At 38.0% G+C, this 27,625-nt stretch overlaps 1 protein-coding gene across 1 annotated transcript in view; it reads right to left on the bottom strand.

Annotated features, from left to right (window-relative positions):
- LOC124357452 (receptor-type tyrosine-protein phosphatase eta-like) overlaps positions 1-27,625 on the bottom strand; it is a 113,475-nt gene that overhangs the window by 58,741 nt on the left and 27,109 nt on the right. Inside the window, exons 2-4 of the mRNA XM_046809274.1 lie at positions 24,969-25,062; positions 13,701-14,027; positions 5,966-6,250 (exon numbers count right to left, since the gene is read on the bottom strand). Coding sequence (XP_046665230.1) covers positions 5,966-6,250; positions 13,701-14,027; positions 24,969-25,053 — 697 coding nt within the window. The 5' untranslated portion in view covers positions 25,054-25,062. The remainder of the gene's footprint in view (positions 1-5,965; positions 6,251-13,700; positions 14,028-24,968; positions 25,063-27,625) is intronic.

The raw sequence follows: 27,625 nt of genomic DNA, 5'->3' as shown, positions 1-27,625 counted from the left end.
ATACTTTTGGGCTGGGGCTTTCGGATAGTGTAGTGTAATCACGGTATTGCTATAGAGCGCGGTCACGTTACGTCGCAAAGCAACCTAAATTGTAACACGGCGAACATTCGACATCAAGCGCTCGTTGTGTAAACAACTACTGGAACAACATGAGTGACATCTTCAAGAAGATGGCACAGCGTGCCTTTGGAAGCGCCGGGAAGCCAGCTAAGAGGCCTAGCTCTCCACCTGCCAGCTCGGCGCCTAAGAAGGTCGCTGCTCCAGCAAAGGGCCTTTTTAAAGGCCACAACGTCACCACTTCTACTGTGACATCTGACCAACCTACGGCTTCGGTTTCTACGCCCAGGATACCCTTGCTGTTCCTGGACAGTGTTCCGAACTGGCCTACCCACGCCAAGAAGTTGGAGGAGTTGGCGCGGGACGGCCTGACGAAAACATTCCACGGTGCTCACTATCGCTTGAAAGTGACCACCGTGGAGGACTTCAGGGCAGTTCAGCGGTACCTATGTTCCAAGAAGCTGCCCTTCTACACTCACAACCTTGGGCGTGAAAGATCGCTTAGGGTTGTGATCAGCGGACTGCCCGACACCGATGATGTGGAGCTCTTCGATGTCTTAACTGACGAGGGCTTCGCCGTCGACGAGGTTGCACGACTTCGGACAGCCAGGGGACCTACCAGGAGCTGGCTGATCACGCTGACCAGGGACAGTGAGCGAGAGAATCCTGACACTAAGCGGGCTTGCCAAATCTACAACGTGACAAGCCTGCTCCATGTCAGGGTCTCAGTCACTGTCTACAAGAAGCCGGTCGGCCCGCCGCAGTGCTAACGGTGCCAAGGTTTTGGCCACGGCTCCGGCAACTGCGGGAGGCCGAGAAAATGTGTCCGCTGGGGGGGGGGGGGGAAATCATCTGAAGATGAACTGCCCCAAAGTCTCGACGGAGAAGGGTCACTGCTGCAATTGTGGCGGCTATCACAACGCCAACTATCGTGGGTGTCCAGCCTACAAGGAGGCCAGAGCGGCAGCTGTCCAATTAGGCCGCAAGTCCCGGCCTACCAAACCAGCGGTGAGGCGATCAACGGCCCAGCCGCCCAAGCGACCAGCGCGAGATGAGTCACCAGCGGACTCCGTATCGGAGAATGAAGCTGAGGACCACATGCCGCAGAAGAAGAAGCGCCGGAGGAAACCCCAGAACCCAGCCAACCGACTTCCTCGCCCGCCGGCATCTGTGGCTGACCTTCCGGTCACACAGAGGCCCAGGGCGACTCCTAGGCAGAAACTAGAGTGGCCACATACACCAGCCACTCTGCCGCAACAAACGGAGGCGCCAGCAGCTGATGCAGCATCAGAACCAGCCACCCCCGCCCAGCGCAGCCTACAAGCCGTCTTGAAATAGCTGCGCAGCTGACCGCCCTCACCCGGCTCTTCAATGAAGCTGTGGCCCTCAGTGGCACACCGACCAACTGATAGACTGCTGCAGGAGCAAATTGTACAGTTGACAGGCAAGTCATTGAGTTCAACTGCTCAGATACTGCCCACAGACCAGGAGGAGCGCCCAGAGGCCATCCTAGCGACCCGACTTGGACTTGGACAGTTTAAATTAGCGACCACTTCGTTCAAATTCGTCTTGGGGACGTAAAATGGCTGCTTAGAATTAAGTCACGACGTTTATTTTAGTGTCATTAAACTGTAGACGTGTATATAATTATCGAAAAAAAATATAAAAGATCACTTCCGGTCGGAAAATACACTTTAAAAGCTCTACTGATAAGAAGTTCCGACTACTTTGGATTTCACTGACTGAGGTTGTTTGTCTTTGCCTACATTTTCCTTAGTATATTCCGATCTGAAGTGATTATTTTTGTTTTTTTTTCTCGATAATTATATATTTATTCGTCGGCGTTGAATTAATACCTAAAATCAATGTCCTAACAAAATTATAAATACCACTTTTACCTCAACCGCTGAACCAGTGAAATCCAAAATCGTCAAAACTTGAATCTGTAGAGAGCTTTTCTTCGGTATTTACCGACCGGAAGTGATTTTTTGTCGATAATTATATAGGTAGTCGAGTACAGTTTAATAATAACAAAATCGTCGTCCTAACTCAATCAAAAAACTACGTTTACCTCTATAACCGAAGTCCGAAGTAGTTGAAGTTACTGTATAATCATTAGAGTTTTTCAGGTGTATTTTATTTCCGACCAAAAGTGATTTTTTGGATTTTTTCCGATAATTATATACTCGTCTACAGTGTAATGATACAAAAAATCGTCATTATAACTCATTCATAAATACCTCAATCAGTGAAATCCAAAGTAGCCGAACTTCTAATCAGTAGAGTTTTTTCGGTACATTTTCCGACCGTTAATTTGATCTGTACCGGAGCAACGCTCGAAAATTTCCCTCCTTTTCTAAAGGGTTTCGGCCGTCAGTGGCCCAATGTCCCCGAAGGGGTATTTCATTTTTTCCACAGAATATAGTTGTGTCAATTATATGCTTGAGTGAAGCTCTGTTTTGTTCTTTTTCTTTCTTATCCAGTGAATCCAACGTCACTTTGGAGCCTTATACTCGGCCAGAATCGAACTTCGTAAAGTTTCTGTAGCTATACAAGAAAATTTGTGGTACTAGAGTTGCTGTGAGAGTTGAATTTGCCTATTACATCTTTCCACTTTCTATAAGGCGTAGTTACTAAAGCTCCATATTTTTGGTATTTACCTTTTACCAGTGAACTCATTGGCAAATAACACACAAAACGTCCCCCGGATCTTCCAGTTTCGGACCCCCCCCGAACGAAATTTCTGGCTACGCTACTGGCCTCTGGGCGCTCCTCCTGGTCTGTGGGCAGTATCTGAGCAGTTGAACTCAATGACTTGCCTGTCAACTGTACAATTTGCTCCTGCAGCAGTCTATCAGTTGGTCGGTGTGCCACTGAGGGCCACAGCTTCATTGAAGAGCCGGGTGAGGGCGGTCAGCTGCGCAGCTATTTCAAGACGGCTTGTAGGCTGCGCTGGGCGGGGGCGGCTGGTTCTGATGCTGCATCAGCTGCTGGCGCCTCCGTTTGTTGCGGCAGAGTGGCTGGTGTATGTGGCCACTCTAGTTTCTGCCTGGGAGTCGCCCTGGGCCTCTGTGTGACCGGAAGGTCAGCCACAGATGCCGGCGGGCGAGGAAGTCGGTTGGCTGGGTTCTGGGGTTTCCTCCGGCGCTTCTTCTTCTGCGGCATGTGGTCCTCAGTCAGCTTCATTCTCCGATACGGAGTCCGCTGGTGACTCATCTCGCGCTGGTCGCTTGGGCGGCTGGGCCGTTGATCGCCTCACCGCTGGTTTGGTAGGCCGGGACTTGCGGCCTAATTGGACAGCTGCCGCTCTGGCCTCCTTGTAGGCTGGACACCCACGATAGTTGGCGTTGTGATCGCCGCCACATTGCAGCAGTGACCCTTCTCCGTCGAGACTTTGGGGCAGTTCATCTTCAGATGATTTCCCCCCCCCCAGCGGACACATTTTCTCGGCCTCCCGCAGTTGCCGGAGCCGTGGCCAAAACCTTGGCACCGTTAGCACTGCGGCGGGCCGACCGGCTTCTTGTAGACAGTGACTGAGACCCTGACATGGAGCAGGCTTGTCACGTTGTAGATTTGGCAAGCCCGCTTAGTGTCAGGATTCTCTCGCTCACTGTCCCTGGTCAGCGTGATCAGCCAGCTCCTGGTAGGTCCCCTGGCTGTCCGAAGTCGTGCAACCTCGTCGACGGCGAAGCCCTCGTCAGTTAAGACATCGAAGAGCTCCACATCATCGGTGTCGGGCAGTCCGCTGATCACAACCCTAAGCGATCTTTCACGCCCAAGGTTGTGAGTGTAGAAGGGCAGCTTCTTGGAACATAGGTACCGCTGAACTGCCCTGAAGTCCTCCACGGTGGTCACTTTCAAGCGATAGTGAGCACCGTGGAATGTTTTCGTCAGGCCGTCCCGCGCCAACTCCTCCAACTTCTTGGCGTGGGTAGGCCAGTTCGGAACACTGTCCAGGAACAGCAAGGGTATCCTGGGCGTAGAAACCGAAGCCGTAGGTTGGTCAGATGTCACAGTAGAAGTGGTGACGTTGTGGCCTTTAAAAAGGCCCTTTGCTGGAGCAGCGACTTTCTTAGGCGCCGAGCTGGCAGGTGGAGAGCTAGGCCTCTTAGCTGGCTTCCCGGCGCTTCCAAAGGCACGCTGTGCCATCTTCTTGAAGATGTCACTCATGTTGTTCCAGTAGTTGTTTACACAACGAGCGCTTGATGTCGAATGTTCGCCGTGTTACAATTTAGGTTGCTTTGCGACGTAACGTGACCGCGCTCTATAGCAATACCGTGATTACACTACACTATCCGAAAGCCCGAGCCCAAAAGTATCGTTTGATACTTTATGATTTAAACGAAAGGACAATTATATTTTTAACAACGGTCACTTTAATCAATTAAATCAATCAATTTAATGTTTGTAGACAAGAGTAAATGATAACTCTCCTTTTTTTTCTCTTGCTCCATGCTTTATTTTTTAATACGTCTTTAAATTTCGGGGGGGGTCCGGACCCCCTGGACCCCCCCCTTCGCTACGCCACTGCCAGAGGCCATCCTAGCGACCCGACTTGGACTTGGACAGTTTAAATTAGCGACCACTTCGTTCAAATTCGTCTTGGGGACGTAAAATGGCTGCTTAGAATTAAGTCACGACGTTTATTTTAGTGTCATTAAACTGTAGACGTGTATATAATTATCGAAAAAAAAAATATAAAAGATCACTTCCGGTCGGAAAATACACTTTAAAAGCTCTACTGAAAAGAAGTTCCGACTACTTTGGATTTCACTGACTGAGGTTGTTTGTCTTTGCCTACATTTTCCTTAGTATATTCCGATCTGAAGTGATTATTTTTGTTTTTTTTTCTCGATAATTATATATTTATTCGTCGGCGTTGAATTAATACCTAAAATCAATGTCCTAACAAAATTATAAATACCACTTTTACCTCAACCACTGAACCAGTGAAATCCAAAATCGTCAAAACTTGAATCTGTAGAGAGCTTTTCTTCGGTATTTACCGACCGGAAGTGATTTTTTGTCGATAATTATATAGGTAGTCGAGTACAGTTTAATGATAACAAAATCGTCGTCCTAACTCAATCAAAAAACCACGTTTACCTCTATAACCGAAGTCCGAAGTAGTTGAAGTTACTGTATAATCATTAGAGTTTTTCAGGTGTATTTTATTTACGACCAAAAGTGATTTTTTGGATTTTTTCCGATAATTATATACTCGTCTGCAGTGTAATGATACAAAAAATCGTCATTATAACTCATTCATAAATACCTCAATCAGTGAAATCCAAAGTAGCCGAACTTCTAATCAGTAGAGTTTTTCCGGTACATTTTCCGACCGTTAGTTTGATCTGTACCGGAGCAACGCTCGAAAATTTCCCTCCTTTTCTAAAGGGTTTCGGCCGTCAGTGGCCCAATGTCCCCGAAGGGGTATTTCATTTTTTCCACAGAATATAGTTGTGTCAATTATATGCTTGAGTGAAGCTCTGTTTTGTTCTTTTTCTTTCTTATCCAGTGAATCCAACGTCACTTTGGAGCCTTATACTCGGCCAGAATCGAACTTCGTAAAGTTTCTGTAGCTATACAAGAAAATTTGTGGTACTAGAGTTGCTGTGAGAGTTGAATTTGCCTATTACATCTTTCCACTTTCTATAAGGCGTAGTTACTAAAGCTCCATATTTTTGGTATTTACCTTTTACCAGTGAACTCATTGGCAAATAACACACAAAACGTCCCCCGGATCTTCCAGTTTCGGACCCCCCCCCGAACGAAATTTCTGGCTACGCTACTGACTTCCTTCCTAGATTAGTTTCACCAGCTTACTAACCTGCATAGTCCAACATCAAGACATTTAATTGTTTCAATTCACTGGAAAAAAATATATCCATATATACATAGTACTTACTTGAAACAGAAGTAAATGAGGATGTGTATTTATATTGTAGACTTGGTATAGCTTGAACAGAGATGTAGTAGAGAGTGCACTGGTAGAGCCCAGTGAAAGTGTAGGTCCTGCTCTCTGATATACCAACTGTTGTCTCGTCTATCTGTTGGTTGAACTCTCTATCCTGGCTCAGCACAAGTTTGTATCCTTGAGTGCAGTGGGGTGCTGAGGTAGGCTCCTGCCACACCACTGTCAGCGAGTCCGGAGTCACCTTCGTCACGTTTATGTCACCAACAACTCCTGGAGCTTAGTTTACATAAAATGGTTAATATCTCAATAAAATTATTACAATTTTAGTGAACATATTCATATATATGTTTGTTTGTTACAAGATTTCATTTCTTTGTCTGTCCGCACGATATCTCAAGAACAATCTGACCTCTAGACTTAAAATTTTGCATAAAGCTTCATTTTTATATAGACAACATTGATTTCGATCATAGTGGATGTCACTCACTGGATTTGACAGAGTTACTGAACATTTTTGCATTAATCTTTTGGGCAACCAGAATGACAACGAAAATATCAGCAGAATAAATAGATGTTTAAACAAAATAAGATTAGCTACACTTGTAGCTATAGACTTGACATTTAACATACAACCTCAGCGAAGTCTGCTGCGTGACTACTTGTTTACTATCACTTTACTTTTCTTCGCCTTTTTACAATTTTCTTCTCATATCTTAACACTAAAGAGATATGTATAGATCTGTGGTTTATCAAATATCAATGTTTATCAAACAATGAATTTGTTTGTAAGACGATCCAGTAAAATAATTAACAAAATATTTCTATAATTGAGGTTATACCCTTTTAGTCTTACTATAAAACAAATATATTGTACTTTAAAAACTCCACAAACTCTGACTTAAAAGTTTAATGTTTGTGTTGTACATAAAGGAGACACTCGACACTATAGCCATGGCATAAGAAAGCGGCATGACATTACACGAGATGGCGCTCATTCGCCGCCAATTATAGACATTAAATGTTTCTCCTGCCCCTCAACCCTCAGATAATTCTGTCATTGCTGTGAAACCCCCTTCTCGGCGTTAGTTGTTTTAGCCAATCCAATATATCTAATCCTATGCAATCTAATCTACCACACGTATTTTCAAAATACTATTTTTACTGAAGAATAAGAGTTGGACAACTACGTCCGGAGACCCCCCTTCGGCGACTGAATAATACTTAAATACACAAAACCCGTTTGTATCGCGGTCACTACCGCTTTGCAACTTAAAGCGTACCGCTCGTTTGGTACCAAAGTCCGAAACGATTGTCGGCTGTATTTTCGAGGGGGGTGGGAGGCTTGCTGCAGCACAGGAGTAGAACTAACCACGATAAACTCAACTACACTAGTGGAGGTAACGTAGATCAACTGGCCGGCGTCAGATGGAGCTCACCAACATAATATGTTGATCTTCATTCACTATATCACGAACCATACCGCGTAAAATACGATGTTCCGGGATATACATCAGTTCTTTATTCAAGAAGCTGTCAAATTATGTCTTGATTGTATAAGTTCATGGAGAAGGAAAATTGATTTTGAAATTTTCCCGACTCTCAGGAAAGTTCCCGGCTTATTCCCGGTCCGTCAAATTACCGACTTATTTTTTCCCGGTTTGGTGGCCACCCATGAATTATTACAAAAAGTGAGTGTTATGCACCCATGTTACAAATAGTACTCTACGAATACTACAGGGGTGTAATTACCTAAACTACCTAAATGAAACATATAGAGCGGTAACTTAATTACATTTAAAACACATAAACCAATAATTAAAACTTTTATTTTGTGAGGCCTTTCTATGGCAAGGCTATTTTCGTCAGACACATCACAAGATTTTTGACATGTTGGTATGTACTCAGATACAATATTTAGTACCTACTGTAATTTAAGCGATATCTGCTAGAACCACGTTACTCTTGCTAGAGAACGATACGTGATTGTCTAGCTTCCATCGTACGTGTGATATCAAATAAATTAATACATTAACACATGTTTAACTGATGATAAGATCTATTCTACATTAACGTGAATGGTTAGGACTCAAAAACTTAAACATAGTAAGGTGGCACGTCTCCAAGGAGGCCTCACTATCGGACCACTGTCCAATTAGGTTCGACATAGAGGAGATAGGGGAAAGATACGTGACCCACAGGGTTCCTAAATCGACCAACTGGAGAGATTACAGAGAGTCCCTGGCAGAAGAGTTGGAAGAAATAGGACCCTTTCAGAAAAATGAATTTGAATTAGAAAGGTCTGCACAAATAGTAGAGCAAGCTATAATAAAGGCCTACGAGAAAAACTGTCCTCCCAGGCAAAACCGGTTGAAGAGGGATGTGCCGTTGTGGACTGGGAAGTTGGAAACATTAAGAAATAAAACGAGGAAATTATTAAAATGGGCAAAAAGGACAGACGATTGGCTCCCTTATCTACAGGCCCAAAATGAATATAAAAAAGAACTTAGAACGAATAAAAGAAGAACCTGGAGGAATTTCTGCAAAAATATTAACAGTCTTCCCGAGGCATCCAGGCTTCAAAAAACTCTCCAAACGGAGCATACAAATCCTATGGGGACTCTAGTAAAGGACAATGGAGACCTAACAATGAACAGGAAGGAGACCTTAGAACTACTTCTGGAGACACACTTCCCGGGGGGTCAGCTAACTCGTAATGAGGATACTTATTCTCTATATGGGGGAGGATCCAGTCGGGAGGTGGCAAAAGCCAGACAGTTGTCTAACAGACTATTCACACACGAAAGAATTAAATGGGCGATAAGATCCTTCAAGCCATTTAAATCTCCTGGGGCGGATGGAGTTTTTCCAGCCCTTCTTCAAGAGGGGCTGGACATTCTATTAAATACCCTTAGCATTCTATTTAGAAGCAGTTTCGCCCTAGGATATATACCAAAGAACTGGAGGATAGCACTAGTGGTGTTCTTGCGAAAAAATGACAGGGATCCAACAAAACCCAGCTCGTACAGACCCATAAGCCTAACCTCCTTCATGGTGAAAACTATGGAAAAAATAATAAATAGACACATAAGGGACGTAATATTACTGGAACACCCACTTAGTCCCACACAACACACATACATAGAAGGAAAATCAACCACCACTGCTCTCCACAGTTTAGTGAGAGAGGTGGAGAATACCTTCGAAAAAAAGGAAGCCCTAGTCAGCGTCTTTATGGACATTGAAGGAGCTTTCGACCGAGTAGCATATCAATCCATGAAGACTGCGATGGAACGTTTTGGAGTTTCCCCAGACGTAGTCAAATGGATAGTAGCCCTCCTAAAAAGCAGACAGGTGAAAGCCAAGTACGGGGACGAATCGGCTGCGATCACGGCCCAAAGAGGCTGCCCCCAGGGGGGAGTCTTATCTCCTCTCCTGTGGGCGATGGTAGTGGATGATCTCCTAAGAAAAGCAGAGAAGAGGGGGATAAGGCTACTATGTTATGCGGACGACCTAGTGCTTATGATTAAAGGGAAAAACATAGGCAGGCTGGAACGCCTAATACAAACAGAACTGAACTTCATAAGCAACTGGTGTCATGGGGAAGGTCTGCGGATCAACCCATCAAAAACTAATATGATTACCTTTACCAGGAAAAGGAAATTCCAGCTAGCAAAACCGGTCCTGGAGGGAATCAGCATTAACCAAACAAAAGAAGTGAAGTATCTGGGTTTAATCCTGGATGAGAAGCTCACTTGGAACTCCCATATTATAAACAAGACATCCAAAGCAATAATGGCCCTTGGGGCCTGTAAGAGACTCTTTGGATTTAAATGGGGACTTAAACCCAAAATGATATATTGGATTTATGAAACCATAGTAAAACCAATGGTCACATATGCTGCTCTAGTGTGGTGGCCGAAGGTCGAACAAACAACAGCTGCAAGAAGGCTACAGAGTCTTCAGAGGTTAGCTTGCTTAAGCATCACGGGAGCAATGAGCTCCTGCCCAACACTAGCAATGGAAGCGGTTCTGGGTTATACTCCTCTTGGCCAGGAAGTGATGAGAACAGCTGCGATGAGCGCAATGAAGCTTCTAGGAACAAAGGTAATAAATGCTACCTCCCTAGAAGGCCACATGAAGATATTGGAAAATTTTCCTGAGGCTGAAATGCTAACCAAAGTATCTGATACTATGGTTAAGAAATACTCCTTTGAAAAACCATACACGGTCTCTATCGGAAGTAGGGAGGAATGGATTAAAAGGGAGGCCTACCCAAAAAAAGGAGTCCTGAAGTTTTACACCGATGGTTCACTCCTAGACTCAAGGGCAGGATATGGAATACATGGACCTGGAGTTGACATGGCTGTGCCCCTAGGAAGACATGCCTCAGTTTTTCAGGCGGAGGTCATGGCAATAGATTCATGTTCTAGAAGACTCACACAGTTGGGGACAAAAGGATTATCATACCTAATACTCTCTGATAGTCAGGCTGCACTGAAGGCACTGGATACCTGTTCGATTGATTCGAAAGCGGTCTGGGAATGCAGGAATGCTCTAGCAGAGCTAGCAACAAATAACAGAGTAACACTCGGATGGGTGCCGGGTCATGAAGGAATTCATGGGAACGAAAAAGCGGACATCCTCGCCAAAAAGGGAGCAGAATCCACATTGGTGGGGCCTGAGCCAGGTTGTGGAATATCCTTCTCCAGCATTAAAGCTCTGGTTAAAGATTGGGAAAAGAGGACAAGATACAAGAATTGGAGCAGAGCCTCGGGTTTAAGAATATCCAAAATGTTTATCTCTCCTTATGCAAAAGGGTGGACAGCTCTCCTAGACCAGAATAAGGAGGATATAAGACTGATATTAGGAATGTTGACAGGACATGGCCCTCTGAGGAAGCACCTTTTGAAGGTAGACCTTAGTCGGAGCAGCGAATGTAGACTCTGTGGAGAAGAGGAGGAGTCAGCAGAGCACATTTGGTTGGATTGTCCTGCCATCGTAGAGACTAGGAAAAGATACTTGGGAGCATATCTCCTCAGCCCCAAGGACATCAGAGAACAGGAGCCCTTAAATCTGATTGGTTTTTGCAAAAGCCTCGGTTTTTGAGGGCACAAATAAAAGTAAGGGAGGCGCAAAGGTCCTTTTAGGACTAAGTGCGGGGACAAAGTGTCCTCTTCCCTCAGAAAAAAAAAAAAAAAAAAAAAAAAAAAAAAAAAAAAATCGTGAATGGTTGTATCTAAAATAATTTAACAACAACTGAACCAATTTTTAAGTAATAAGTAATACTCTCTGTCTTTTGTATACGTCCTACCAGTCTATTTGGATAAAATTTTGTTTGTTTTTCCGTGTTAACCAATAATAATATGATTATAATTTGTTGGATTGTGTACATTTTAAAACACTGTTTATTTGTGGGACAGGTAAAATTTCTTTTGACTCATTTTGAAAATCTTTTCTTTAGATAGAGTAATTGTATACCCTAACTTTCTGAATGTGCCACTGTGTATTGCAATCATTTATAGACATTAACCTCTGGATTTTTCTAAAGGTGAGTTTCGTTGCTTCTGTAAATCTGTTATGAAATTATTAATTCCAAAGGGCAGCTACGTTATATATCTTTGTGATAGTCTGGAATGTACAAGTTCAAAGTATGAACTGATGAACCGATACAAAATATTACAACGAAACTAAATAAAAATCAGCACCTTCTTCTTTGACATGTAAGTACAGTCAAAGTAGATTTGGTTACAGGGATCGCCACCGAACGGCGATGCATCTTACTTGTATTAAAATACAAGTCTCCATCGCTTTGGTGTTGTCAGGTCAAAATTGCTAGTCGTTAATTAGGTTATTTCCTCCGACACTCTTCTGATTGAGTTTGGAGTACATAGGCAGGCGGTCGCGAATTTACTCGATACATAGATCATTTCTTCTTGAACTGATCTGGCAGAGTCTGGAGGGCGTAGATGACTTAAGGCTTCGTTAGTTAAGTTACCTCCTCTGATGCTGCTTTAGCAGACTCTGGAGCGTGTAGGCCGCCTAAGACTTAGTCATTAATTAAGTTATTTCCTCTGACACTGCTTCGGCAGAGTATTGAACGTGTAAGCGGCTTGAGACAGTAGCTAATTTGGGTTTTCCCTGACAATGCTCCTGCTATGTTTGGAACGCATAGGCATATTTGAGAGAGCTTACTCTATAGGTAAGTATACAAACTCCTTTCCTTTCCTTTCTTGGTGATGGTGATAACCAATGACTAAACACTTCAGCAAAGTTAGTTTTACTCGAATTCTGAGCCTATTTTCTTTAACCCGAATTTCCATTAAGCTATCAACCTATTTTCTTTAAGCTTTCCGCGGTTACTCTAGAAAAATTTGTGACTAATTAGGGATTTATTCCATCCCACCCAGAATACGTCATAATTTTGGCACCCAAACAGGGAATTTTTAATTTGTATTAGAAAATATTGTTGGTCTTTTTAAATTTTTGATAGAGTTGTATATTTGGACCAATATAAAGCAATTTTGCTCTGACCTAAAATGAGGGGACTACGAATTTTTCGTGACCTTTGAAGACGTCTGCACTGGGTGTACTATATAGTGTCACCTTCAAAAAGCGCAGAGGGTTCAAAACTAAAGTTAAATCCACCCGAAATGGATACCCAGGCGAGAACTGGAGGTTAGACTGTTCCCACAAGTAGAACCATATCGGTTCCGGCTTCTCTCCCGGTAACGACGGCGATGTTTGGAGGCTCCACAACGAATACCTCAGTTAACCTCTGGAGAGTTCGAGGTTTCCTTCCCTCATTATCGTTAGTGCCTAGAAAGTAAAACTAATAACCATGTTATTTACTTTATTGGTGGTAGTAAACTCATGCCAAAATGAGCAGCACATTCTATATTAAAAATGAAAAACCAATTTTTCTAAGTATTTACAACTTTTGTATTTTATTAAATTTAGTCTAAAGCAAACCAATTAAATCTTTATTGTTCATTAAAAATATAATGTTATATTATTATCCAGAGTGTAACAAAAAGGTTGGGCTTGGGCTGGCTATGCATTTCCAGATTCTATGTATGATTCTACACTAAAAATGAAGAAAATATTTGCAATTTCCAATTTGTTTAAAAGCAGCTATAAACTGTTTGGTTGTTTTTATTAAAACAATTTCATCTTTGTTGTTATCTTTACTGCTGTAACAAAACTTGGTAAATGGGTCTATGTCAGAAGGAGTCTATAACAACAACAAATATTTTAAAATTTTCAGTTTTAATATTTTCAAAATGGCTACAATTTAGTTTTTGTTTGATGAAATATCTAATAAACCACTGTTTTTATCAAAATTTTATGACACAAAAAGAGTTTAAATAACTCTTCCTTTCCAAACATACCTCATGTTATAATACCTTCTGACATGGGCCCGCTTACCAAGTATTGTAACAATCATAAAGATAACAATAAAGATAAAATCGTAAAAAATCGTGTATAGCTGCTAAAGCAACGTGAAAATTGATAAAAATTATTCTTCATTTCTAGCTATAGAATCACATATAGAATCTGGAAATGTATAGCCAGCACAACCTTTTTGATACACTCTGTATACTAAAAGTAATTATTATACTATTATTAATTAGTTATAATAATTATGTATATTTGTCAAAAATCAACTTCATTGAATTAAATTTAAATATTTTAAATATTGAAATAAGAAAGCTAACTTTTACAATACCATGATATTCTGTGGTGAAAGACCTGGAAGCAACCTGAGATGATGGCACGTCATACATGTCCACTGGCGTTACAGTTGCCTGATACTTAGAACAAGGCTGCAGGTTAGTTATTGTCTGTCTAAAATGTGTATAATACAAGCCCTTGGTCGTGTATGCACTGAAGTTGAGATGCATGCAAATTTTCTTTTGTAACATCCAGCAAAAGTCAAGCTTGTACTTGTACACACAACTTCTGTTTTGCTGACTTGTAAACCAGGTAATATCACAACTTTCTGAATTGGCTGATGTGGACAATATTTTCGAGACAGTTAGATTTTGAGCTATGCCTGAAAGTATAAAGATTCAAAATAAAGTAATTAATATTAATAATATATTTGACAATATGATGACAGTATATAATGACAGTTTACCTTAAAGGAATGCCCATAATTTTGCATTTTTTATACTAGAGTGTGGGATATAGTATATTTATATATTCTAATATTTGATGTAAATATTTTAAAGTCAGAGCTTGTTTCCAAAAAACAGCTTGCAGATAAAACAGTAAAGCTTTACACATCGATACTATAGTTAATTATCTATTGTTTGAAGGAAATATATTATTTTTCACATATCAGAGGAGAGCCCACAAGGAGTTAAAAGAAAATGTTAAATGCAACCATATACCATTAGATATTTGTTCTTGTTTAAAAATTTCTTCTGACTCCTTGCAGGCTGACCCTGATATACAAAAAATAAATTTCTTTCAAAAATATAATTGATTATAGTATTGATGTATAAAGTTTTACTGCTTTACAACATTAACAAGCACTAAAACTATTAACTTGGGGACATAACAATACACTAATGATTAAATAAAGCTATTATAACTGGACAAGAAGAGATCCACATGTACTCAGTCGGTTATGTACTCTGTAAAACCTGTTTAAGGAAACTTGGCGTGCGATAAGCAGTTAAATACAAAAGCCTTGCTTATGGTTGACCACATACTCACTGTAGTTATTATAAATATTATCCTACTAGTTCATAACAACTGCGTTATTGTGTATTCAATTGTAATGGTAAGAATACTATCCTGGCAGATGTGAGTTACACCACTATAGACACTGAATATAAAGTACATAATGTAGATAATAAGTAATTAATTGTAAGTTTACAGACTTTCATTAGAAAAGATGGTAACGTCGATGAATTAATTAATCATAAAACAAAGCAATTTTGCAGCACAATATGGTAGTAAGCAAATATAACCCTAAACGACGCACAGTGGAGACTATTTTTGGATTTGACATTTAATGAGCTCAATGTAATATTTTAAAAATTATTTATTGTTGTTTAAACATTGGTATTCCACTTAATGTTTGATTAAGGTATTACCTGAATTAATGAATTCAAGTTGTAGCATTAATGAGTTATTGTGCTTAGAGTTAACTCCAGGCCTGGTGACAGGATTCTTGGGCCCCTATGCAATTAAGAAGTCCGGGCCCCTAAATTCAGACAACCAACCTACTTAACTTGACAATTCACTCACCTTCAACACAACAAAACCACATATTGGCTATATGTTAACATTGCAAGCAATATTTAAATCCAAACTTATTACACTATTCCCTAACTTACTTTGTTTTAGTTTGACTAACTGATTTCTTTCTTCCAGAATAAATATGCCAAAGCCATGATTTTTACCTTTTGGATGTATATATGTTAGGCTTATAGACCAATAAGCCTAACATCCTTCTTTGTCAAGACCATGGAGAAGGTTCTGGATAGGCATTTAAGGGACACAGTCCTCATCAATCGTCCCTTACATCCAAATCAATATGCCTATCAGAAAGGTAAATCTTGTGAAACAGCCCTACACTGTCTGGTTGGCAAGATTGAGCAAGCTATTGAACAAAAGGAAATAGCTTTAGCAGTGTTCCTGGACATAGAAGGAGCTTTTGATAATATGAGTACTCACTCTATAGTGTCTAAGCTTACATCCAGGGGTACGGAGAAAACTGTTGTTAGGTGGATAAGTAACATGCTTAAGAGCAGAAGAGCACAGGCATCTCTGTGCGGAGTCACAAGAGAGGTCAAAACGCAGCGAGGATGTCCATAAGGAGGTGTATTATCACCAAGCCTGTGGAACATAGTTGTGGATGACTTACTCTGGACTCTGAATGAACAGGGTATGTATGCTCAAGGCTATGCAGATGATGTTGTCATACTCATAAGAGGTAAGCATATGGTTACGTGTCTGGAAATGATGCAGAGAGCACTGGCCATTGTGGAGCGATGGTGTGACGAAGGACTTGCAGTAAATCCTTCGAAGACCGTCATGATACCATTTACAAGAAGAAGGAAACTGGAAATCACACAGCCAGTCCTATGTGGGGGCCAGATACAGTTAAGCAGGGAGTTCAAATATCTAGGTGTCAAACTGGATGATAAACTCACCTGGAATTTTCATCTGGAATACATAATCAGACGATCTCAGACTACATTGATGATGGTGAGACGTGCAGTAGGATGCACATGGGGGCTTAGACCCGACATGTCACACTGGCTGTACACCAGGGTCATTAGGCCAATGATGGTGTATGGCTCAGTGGTATGGTGGCCAAAAGTCCAACAGGTGACTGCCGCAAAAAACCTGTCAAAGGTACAGCGGTTGGCATGCTTGGGGACAACGGGTGCCATGAGAGGAACACCAACTGCTGCTATGGAAGTAGTGCTAAACCTCCCACCCCTAGACATATTCGTCATAGGAGAGGCTAGGATGGCTGCCTACAGACTGAAGTGCAATGGGAACTGGCATTATCACCATGCTAGTAAGCACTCCAAGATCGTTGACATTCTCAAACTGGATATTCTAGAAATGATGTCTGACAGAATGGCAAAGGTTACGGACTGGGAAAAACCATTTCAAGTCAACATTGTTGAAAGGAAGGAATGGTCAAAAGGTGAGCCTGACTACATGAAGAAGGCTCTAACCTGGTACACGGACGGGTCAAAGACTCTGAAGGGTACTGGGGCAGGGGTCTGGGGAGCCAGACCGAGGGTTAACTTAAGCTTTAGCCTAGGTAAACTGGCAACTGTCTTTCAGGCTGAAGTTACAGCCCTTGCAGAATGTGCAAGAGTTAATGTGGAAAGGGGCTACAAAGGCAAAAACATCTACATTAACTCGGACAGCAGGGCTGCTCTGCAGGCCTTGGCCAACCATGACTGTAATTCGAAGGCAGTTTGGGAATGCCATAAGGTCTTGAAATTGCTGGCGAAAACCAATAAAGTTATTCTAACTTGGGTGCCTGGACATAGAGGAATCACAGGAAATGAAGGGGCAGACGGTTGCGCTAACTTGGGAGCCAACCGTCTTCTTACCGGTCCTGAACCAACGTGTGGGGTCTCATATAACTTAGCACGTAGATCAGTTACCAAGTGGATGGCTAACAAACACCTACAACATTGGAGAAACACTGAGGGGAATGTACAAGCAAAGCGGATGCTCAAGGGACCATCAAGGAACATTGCAGCAGATGCCCTTAGAATGAGTAGAACGAAGATCAGAAAGGTGACTGGTTTTATTACAGGTCATTGGATATTCCGAAGTCAACTGAACAGAATAGGTATTCCAGTTCAGGAAACACTGTGCAGGAAATGTGGCGAGGCTGACGAAACAGCCAAGCACGTCATATTTGAATGTCCGGCATTACAGAGCAAACGCTCAAGATCCCTAGGTGTTCTTATGCATACGGAAGAGGGGTTGGAACAGGAAAGCATTGTTCAGAAGATCTCATGGTTTTGTAAAGGCCTGGGATTTGATACAGCTTAAACCTGGGAGAGGGTGCACAATAAGCCGGATGGCTGAGAGGCAACTACCAGGCCTAGGAAACCTGGCCCTCTGTAAAAAAAAAAAAAAAAAGTACACAGTTACGTTACTTGAGAAGTAGGCAGGAGCACGCTGATAGTACATATTGCATCTTGATGTCAATGGAACATTTTCTAATAATTGCAGTAACTGTTCTCTAAGATTCCAGTTAAATTTTGGAATTTCGATGTCCTCGGAGAATGAACGGTCCTATTAACTGATCGTAAAGGAGGCCACACCATACATTTACACTAAATCTGTATTGAAAGTTACATTCAATAGTGCAATAGTGTGGATTGCCTTCTACCCAAGTGTATTCATTGCGAAGGTTATTGATGCCATCTCGAGTAAATTGTGCTTTGTCTGTGAATAAAATGTATTTGTGATTTTGGTGATTCATAATTAACCAGCTGCAAAATTTTAACGAAGAGAAGGATCGTTTGGTTGAATATTTTGCACATTTTGTTTATGGTAAGGAAACATGTATTTGTAATGCAAAGTCCTCCATACCATAGACTTAGACTGCCTTATTGTACATAATTTTCTGCAGTATAAAATTTTTTACAAGTTTCTCTGTAAAAATGTATGTTTTTATTACCTATTTAACAAATTAATTGTACGTCAACTATTAAAATCTTTTTTTAAATGCTCTTTTTTGTGTTTTACATAGTACATCTTAAACAATAAGAGAGATACAGTTATGGAACAAACTTGATTAAATTTATCATGTCAAAAACCATTTGAAAAAACTGAATTCGTCTCTAAATCCCTCTTCCTCAACAGAAAGACTAGAAAAGTAGGGTAGGCCTATACTGTGATAACTGAGCAAATATACATTTTAGTTTGTTTTTTATGTAACTGGGATTCTATTTTTAATAATGCTGTCATGAAAAATTCATATTTAAGAATTTTTATAATTGATTTATTAACTGATTACTTAAAAAAGTGTATCAAATTTAGGATGTTGTTTTAGTTAAATGCAATTTTTTTAATTAACAGGATAAAGTTTTTCATAAAACTATTTTCTGATAACAAACGAAAAAAAATATTCCCTCAAATACCTGTATGATTTATAAAATCAGAGTTAAATTAATCTTCTTACAAGTTATACACAGAATTTTACAAAACCAGTCACATAAGAACATAAAAACAGCACTGAATTGCGAGCTTGAAGGAAACATGCTTAGTATCGTGTTGTTTGATGTTCAGGTTGTAACCTGTGGCAAGGGGATGGTGGGAAGAGGTGGTGAGTCACTACTTCCGCGTATGCACGTCACGGGCCCAAGAGAATGTGAGCAACCAGCACCAGGCAGGCACCACGGTTCTTGGAAATTTCTCACAGCTGCACCACCACTCTCAGTGTTTACTATTGTTTTAGAATGAAAATGAAGCTAACTAAACACTCTCTGCACATTAAGCACGTTGTTAAAAAGGGCAGCTGTAAAGCATTTGAACTTTTAATAAAAATATATATATATATTTCAGATTTCGCTTCAGATTTCAAAATTTACAAAAGCAAACTTACTAAAGCTCTTTCTAACAGGGGATACCCTAAAAAACTTTTGAACCGGCAGCTCAGACAACCAAAAAAGGTTACAAATATTCCAAATCACTTCCAAAATGATCCTAAATTTATAACAAAATTTTATCCTGGTTTGCACAAATTCAATAGAGTTATGAAAATTGGTTATGACATTTTAAAAAACTTGAAATTTGAAGAATATGCTTGTAAGACCCAACATTCATGTTGCAAAAGTTATGAAAATTTATCTTTTGGCTGTGAACCACGTTGTGGTATTTGCAAAATTATGGATAAGACCGATCAATTCCAAAGTAGCATCACTAAAAAAACTTATCCAATAGCTGGTAAATTAGACTGTACCTCCAACAATTCAATTTACCAGCTAACCTGTAGGTTTTGTCCCAAGGACTACATTGGGCAAACCTCAAATTCTTTGTGGGTAAGAATGACCAGTCACCGTTTTTCTATCAATCACAAAGACGACAAAAAACCAGTAGTCTTACACGCTATTCACCATAACAAAAGCTTTGAGGATTGTTACAAACTCAAAGCTATAAGCAAAATTACTCCTTGTGAAAACAGCTCTCGAAATGATTTAAATTTAAGGAATAATGAATTGGCACACCAACTTATATTAAAATCGAAAAAACCATATGGACTTAACATTCGCTAAATTATTGTTTTCCACTTGAATAATTAGATTGTGATACAAATTTACATAAATTCAAAATTATATTATATTATATTATGTTATTATTGTTAAATTAACAACTAATCAAAACTTGTTTACATGTCAAAATTGTATTTACATTTAGAATGTTTATTATCAGGTGTTTCTTCTTTTGTTTGTTTATTTTATTCTGTGTATTTAAAAGTGTACTTGAAAAAGTTGTTAATTACAACGAAATATTGTACGAAAAACGAAATATTGTAGTTTTCTTTTGAAACTGCTCTAAGAGACTATATGTATATATATATATATATATATATATATGTATGTATATATCAATTATTAGACTTCTTGATATAAAGTTCCTTTAATATTTCGGCTTTTTGCCGTTTTCAAAAAGGTATAATAAGGTATAATACAAAATAACAACAAAGCAACAAAATTTACAAAAGTAAATAAATAAAAACTGACATAAATAAATAAACAAGAATTTTTGAACATGTGGTTAACACCAAAGAGAAATAAATAATATCATGAACAGAGAATGAATTTAGAAAAATAATTTAGAAAAAATAATACATAATAAAAACAATTGATCATTTCATCTTTTATTCAGACCAAAGGGTACTTTTGATTTTAATATTAACTGATGTGCCTGTTCTAAATTTTCTAAGTCAATTTTGTTTCTATCTTCGGGTACTTTGCAAATACCTGTCAGTGCATAACATTGTTCAAAATTTTGTTGGTGGCCTAATGCGTGTTGTGAAACCAATTTTTCATCCTGTTTTTTAGACGAACAACGATGATTATTCATTCTTATGTGCAATGGATTTGTTGTCAATCCAACATAATCCATTGCACAATTTTTACATGTTAATTGGTAAATTACATTTTTACTTTTGCAATTAATTTCTCCTCTAATAGGGTAAATTTTCTTTGTATTACTACTGGTGAAAAAATTGGACGATTTTATAATTTTGCAAGTATTACATCGTTTGTCTTTACAGGGTTGACACTTAAAATTTTTCTTCTTTTCTGAATTTTGAATATCAGTAGGTGGCAATTTGGGCCGTACCAGAAGATTTTTCAGGTTAGTATTTCTACGAAACACTAGCCTGGGTGGTTTTGAAAATAAGTTTTTAGTAGTTGGTGAAGATTCAAGAATTTTGTGTGCCGTTCTTAGAATATTGTTTGTTTTATATAAACCAGGAAAATATTTTGTTATAAATTTTACGTCATCATTCTTTTAGGTTTTATGAACATTAGAGTGTTTAATTTGATTATTTATAAATTTTGAAGGATATTTTCTTTTGACAAATGCATTTCCAAGTTTTTCTAGATAATTGTGAAAATCTGCACTATCAGTACATAATTTTTTGGCCCTAACTGACAAACCCTTTGGTACTGATTTTTTGACATGTACAGGATGGCAGCTGTTGAAATGTAGATAATCCATTGTGTTACTGTCTTTAATATGAATTTTTGTTTTGAGAAATCCAGATTTAATAAAAACATCTACATCCAAGAATGTTATGATTTCTTTAGAAAATTTCCAGGTAAATTTCAAAATCGAGAATTTGTTTAGATTTTCCAAAAATTTCTTTAAATTTTCAAAGCTATTATTCCAAATCATAAAAATATCGTCAATGAATCTCAACCATACAAGAGGTTTGTAGGATTGAGAATTCAAAAAATCTTCTTCTAATTTTGCCATAAATAGATTAGCATACGCAGGTGCCATCCTGGTGCCCATAGCTGTTCCATTAATTTGGAGGTAATTTTTATCTTGAAATTTAAAGTTGTTCATAGTTAAAATAAAATTAAGTAATGTCATTATAAATTTTGTGCTGGGACTGGCTTGCTTAGGTCTAGTGGTTAAAAAACTATGTATTGCTTCTTCGCCCAAACTGTGAGGAATGTTTGTGTATAGAGACTGGACATCAATGGTAACCATAATTGCATCGCTGGGAATAGGTTGCTTCATTTCATTCAATCTTTCGATGAAGTGATCGGTGTTCTTGATGTGTGACTTCAAATTTTTCACCATTGGCTGCAAAATGTCGTCGACAAAGCTGGAGATTCTTTCTGTTGGAGAACCATAACCCGAAACTATCGGTCTCCCTGGTGGTGGCCTTGTTTCCTTATGAATTTTAGGCAAAATATAGAAAACAGGGGTTCTTGGTACATCAGGAGTTAGGAGAGCTAAAGTTTCTTGACTTATATCTTCTTTTGGTCCCTCAACTGCGAGAAATTGCTTAATATCATTGTTAAAACGTTCAGTTGGGTCGTAATCGATTTGCTTGTAAAATTTTGTATCATTTAATTGTTTATTAATTTCAAAAATATAATCATCGAGATCTAGAAGTACTATTGTGTTGCCCTTATCTGCTGGTAAAATTATTATGTCTTTATTATTCCTAAGAGATGTGATAGCTTTTCTTTCTCCTGCTGTTAAATTGTCATTACTCTTTAAGGAATCCGTGAATTCATGATGTGACAAATTAGATAATATGACATTTATGAACTGTTCAATCGGATGATCTGGAGGTAGATTAGGAGGGGTCCAATTTGACTTCGGTTTGAACTTAGCAACTGAATTTGGGATTTTATTATCATTCATTGTGTTTTGTAGAAAATGAAACTTTAGCCTTATATTACGCGCAAAAGCGAGGGCATCAGCAAGAAAATCCATATGATTGAACTTTGGTGTTGGTGAGAAAGTTAATCCTTTGGATAAAACAGAAACTTCTTCGGAATTCAGATCATATTTGGAAAGGTTAAGTATGTTAGAAGCTACCATGCAATTTTGTTCGTTGTTCTTATCTACAGTTTTGTCCACACTAGAAATCACAGTGAAATGTTCTGCCAATTGTCTTGTAGTATCGTTTTTGGAGATTATGTTGATAGTCTCTGGTGGATCAGTTTTTATGTTTACATCTTTATAACTGTAGCTATATTTTAAATTGACCTTATTCGGTTCAGTTGTGTTTATATAAAGGTTACTGAGTTTTTTGTAAAGTTGTTCAAGTTTAGTTTTCATTAGATGGTTACATTCTAGTAATATGTTATTTACAAACTCCGGTTCATCTCTAAGAAGCTCCAACAGAGAACAAAGTTTGTTACTATGTTCTTTAGATAAATTTTTGTATAATCCAAGAGCAAAACTAGTGAGTTGAAAACTAGTTTGTCTTGCGAAAGAAAATACATCATTTCTTAATTCAATTGGAAAAGCAAACACAGGAAATTTAGGCTGTAAACCTTTAGGTGTCAAGCCAAGATTCAAACAGACTGTAAGAAAAGCAATCTTACAATTCAACATGACAATTTTGATGGCGTGGTATCTAAACTGGCTAGGGATACTGTGAAAATTTTGAGTTCTTCTGTTCATGATTACCAAATGTTATTTAAAGTAGAAAGTAGAAGTCTCTTACCAAAAGGCTTTTCTATTCACTTCGAGTGTATAAAAGCAGAATTGCTCTGTTATATCAATTATTAGACTTCTTGATATAAAGTTCCTTTAATATTTCGGCTTTTTGCCGTTTTCAAAAAGGTATAATAAGGTATAATACAAAATAACAACAAAGCAACAAAATTTACAAAAGTAAATAAATAAAAACTGACATAAATAAATAAACAAGAATTTTTGAACATGTGGTTAACACCAAAGAGAAATAAATAATATCATGAACAGAGAATGAATTTAGAAAAATAATTTAGAAAAAATAATACATAATAAAAACAATTGATCATTTATTTATCATAATAAACAATTGATTTTATTATGTATTATTTTTTATTATGTATTATTTTTTTATTATGTATTATTTTTTTTATTATGTATTGTTTTTATTATGTATTATTTTTTTATTATGTTTTATTATTATATTTTATTATGTTTTATTAAAAAACTGCCGACATCTTAAAGAATAGTAAAAAATTCTTGTGCTCTGGCATTTTTGTTGAGACTATGTTTTTAATGAAGAGCATGCACAGACATGCAGAAGCACGTCAACAATGAATAAGAGTAGAAAATGAGTGTACTCAAATAAAAGTTTCTCTAAAACTATTTGACAAAAGTTCTGAAACACTGTATTCAAATTTATAAATGTGTTGTGGTGTACTTTGTTTATTGCATAAAAATTAGAAAAATATTCCTACAGATATGTGTCTAAAAACGCTTGATTTTTGTTGGGCTATATGTATGTTTTTATTTTTTATCAACCATATTAAAAAAGGCAAATTAAATATGAGCAATAAACATTATGCTAGAATTAATATTAAATTACTGGAAAACCTAGGAAAATCATAGTTTCAAAATAAAGGACTTTCAAAATATTTATTTATAGCCATATTGTAATAAAAAAAAATAAAAAAAAAACAGTTGATTGCAGCAGGAAATATATATACATAGAGTGAAGTACAAATTAGTGCTTCAATACAAATGACTCCAATGCCTTACGATTGATAAATCTGATATGAACAAAAGAACTACATCGTTGTACAAACAACACAATAAGGGCTTTGTGTTGTTGACCGTCTGTTATTCGATGACAGACCTTGTTGCTAACAATAGTTATAAATTAATTAAACATTTTGCAGAATTTCTGTACATTTATGCCCATCAAAAAGTGTTAAAAAGGAAGAACATACAAATCATATACTAGGTCCCTATTTGCAGTCATTACACTTGCAGTCACTATTGATATACTTGTAATATGTAAACACATTGAACTGATTGATTATATGATCATATAAATTATTAGTTCATAAATATAAAAGATGTAATTTTTAAATCTAATGATAGTTGAGTAGAGAAAGACATCCTTCTACTTAAACACTAAATGCCTGTATAGAGTCACACACAAACTGATGTAGATGATCTGTTTCTGACCTAATTTTATAAAAATAATGCATCGTTATTATTTTCATAAAGTTACAAAATTTACAATTTTCTTAACATTAAACGTGTTCTTAAATATTATGGCTTAAAATACTTTGATGGTGACTTACAATGTTTTCAGTAATCTGTTTATTAGATTTTAACATTTAAGAAAAGTTCATGTTTGTCTTTTAAACCTAAACTATTCTTAATTTAGTTTTTATTGTAATCACAGTATTGTAAATAATAAACTTATCAAAGTCAAATTATATATAAATGTATAAACATAATACTGAAAAATATACACTCTCAACAATAATGTACATTATTAAACACCTAAACTCACCTGGACATTTTATTTCCTGTACTGAAACTGCTTTGAGGTTTATTGAAATTAGGACTACGAACATCCAATTCCAGTAATCCATCATCTATTGCTCCTGAAAATATCAAACTGAAATGAGGATATGAAACTGCTGAAACCAAAATCAATCCAACCCTAGACGTCTCACTGAGTGTAGTAACTAGGACCAGTCAACAGAATTCACTAGTATTGAGCTAAATCATAAGTCTGGCTAGAGGATTGGTCTATAAACGGTCCTTTTTGTGGATTTTAGTGGTTAAATCATTAAAATAACAGAAGTATTTTCTATCTCATTGAAGACCTCAACTTAACACAGAAAACTTCTATTATTATTCCAGTGAATAACTCGCCGGCCATTGACATTCCTGGAGGGTCTGGCTCGCACTGGAGTCTGTTACTGTACATTAAAGATCAACACAAATATGTACATTTTGACTCAACAGGATCTGCCAACTTTGAGCATGCTCTCTTTATTGCTTGTAAACTAAATACACACATGGGAATCAAAAACGATGTTAATATTTCAGCAATCCCTATCCCAAAACAATCAAATGGCCAGGACTGTGGCGTGTATATGGTGATGTTCACTGAAATTGTCTTGCAGCTTATTTCAGAAAAAATACACTGTAAAGAGTGGGAAAAATGTTTCCCCTATGTAACTGAGTGGGAAATAGCCAATAAACGGTTTCAACTAGCTATGTTGTACAGTAATAACACACAAGTTAAAATAAAAGCCAGCACAATTAAAACAATGATGTTAAAACCTACATTCAACCCTACAAATCACAATAAACACACACACAAAGAAAATAAGGGAACCCAAGTAACAAGCAACATAAATAACAATAACTGGACTCAAGTAAATTATGGAAAACGAAGGCAAACTTTCTCCACAAATAATGTGACCACTGACAGCAGCGAAAACCATGTAAACCTCACAAATCAGTACAGTTGTATAGACACTGACGCCATTAACAACTGTGAAAATGCTAAAAATGACAGTTTGTCTGATGACACATCGACACAGCAGCATAGTAGATTACTTGCTAAACAAATTGGAAAACAACACCGTCAAGGAAATGCGCATACAGAACAGAGAAAGCAAATTGGAAATAAGAATTCAAAGCTTCATGTAACTTTTTGCTCTGACAGCCAAGGAAGGAATGTCCAAGTCAAAATTGAAAATTTTAGTGGCAACAAAGTGGGTGCTTTTGGTTATGTTAGGGTAAATGCTGGATTATTGCAAGTACTGGAGTCATGTACAATTGATCAAACAAAAACTGTCATCATAATGGGAGGTACAAACGACAGTCTAGATGATAACCTGCACAATATTTACAAAGATCTTGAACAGAAATTAACCGCCATAAGTAAGTCTAGAACTGTGTTTATTACAACCATTCCAAAACGGTTTGATAAACCTAGTGACCATGAGGACAACAAGAAATTAACTCTATTAAACAACTACATTGGAGAGTTGGTTGCCAGAATTGATAACACCAAACTGTTGAATTTGGACCAACTTAAAAGGTACCATTTTACAGAGCAGGGGTTACACTTAAACAATAAGGGAAAAAATCACCTGGCCAACCTTATTATTAATACCTTGAGTAAGGAATATAATCTAAATTTGAGTCCAGGAAACCTCATTGGAAAAATAAAAATCACTGAAGCACATATGGGCAAATACATAATAAAATCGGTTATGGACAAAAAAACTGCACTAGCTCACTGCATTTCTGCAGACATAAATCAGGAAAGAAACATGAGTGCAGGAGTAGCCGTTATCTTCAAAAACCACTTTGAAAGACCTAAACCATCAGATTTTCTCAACAAACACTTAACCTGCTAGACTGTCAACAATGGTCCTACTGTGTATAGGTTGGTGACCAAAGACAAGTATTATAATGCATCAATGCAGGATTACAATCTAGCTTTCAACAGTCTAATTCAAGATTTTAAAAATAAACCACTTGAACAACTAATATGTTCCCCCATGGGGTGTACAAGAGATAAGATTTCAATTGATATTTTTTCAAAGAACTTGGTGCGATTTCAACAGATGACTGGAGCTAATGTTAATGTGGTTGTATATAATGAAAAACAAAAAACTCACTATGGAATAAGAAGAGCTTTCCAGAATTTGTCAATGAGTTACGCTCATCTATTGCAAGTTACGATATTCAAACTTGTTCGAGTGATGCTTTGAGTCCGTCTTCTAATCAAGATTTTCCACTATCTAACCCTGAAGAAGTTGATGAGACCAGCTTAAGGGCAGCACCAGTCAGCGAGGGGAATAGTCTGATATCTGTCCCTGACAGCCCTACTACACACCCCAGCCAGCAACCACAAGTGCAGTACAGTGAAGAAAGTGTTACTGAAAGGTCAAAAAACTCTTTTAGTAATGTAAGAGACTCTATCATAAATAACACAAAAAATAAACCTGTTTTTTTAGAGAAAAATTTAAACCCCCTATAGATACTAGCACTTTTGTTGTATTCCATCAAAATATAAGAGGACTTCAATCGTCTATAGAATCTCTCGAAATAACACTTGAAGAAATTAAACCTGACGTAGTTGTACTTTCAGAACATAAAATGGTTCAATCAAATTTGGAAAGATTAAAAATATCAAATTAT

This window comes from Homalodisca vitripennis, chromosome 3 (genome assembly GCF_021130785.1).
Source record: "Homalodisca vitripennis isolate AUS2020 chromosome 3, UT_GWSS_2.1, whole genome shotgun sequence".
In the NCBI taxonomy this organism is placed as follows: Eukaryota; Metazoa; Arthropoda; class Insecta; order Hemiptera; family Cicadellidae; genus Homalodisca; species Homalodisca vitripennis.
This window is presented reverse-complemented; position numbering and strand designations above follow the sequence as displayed.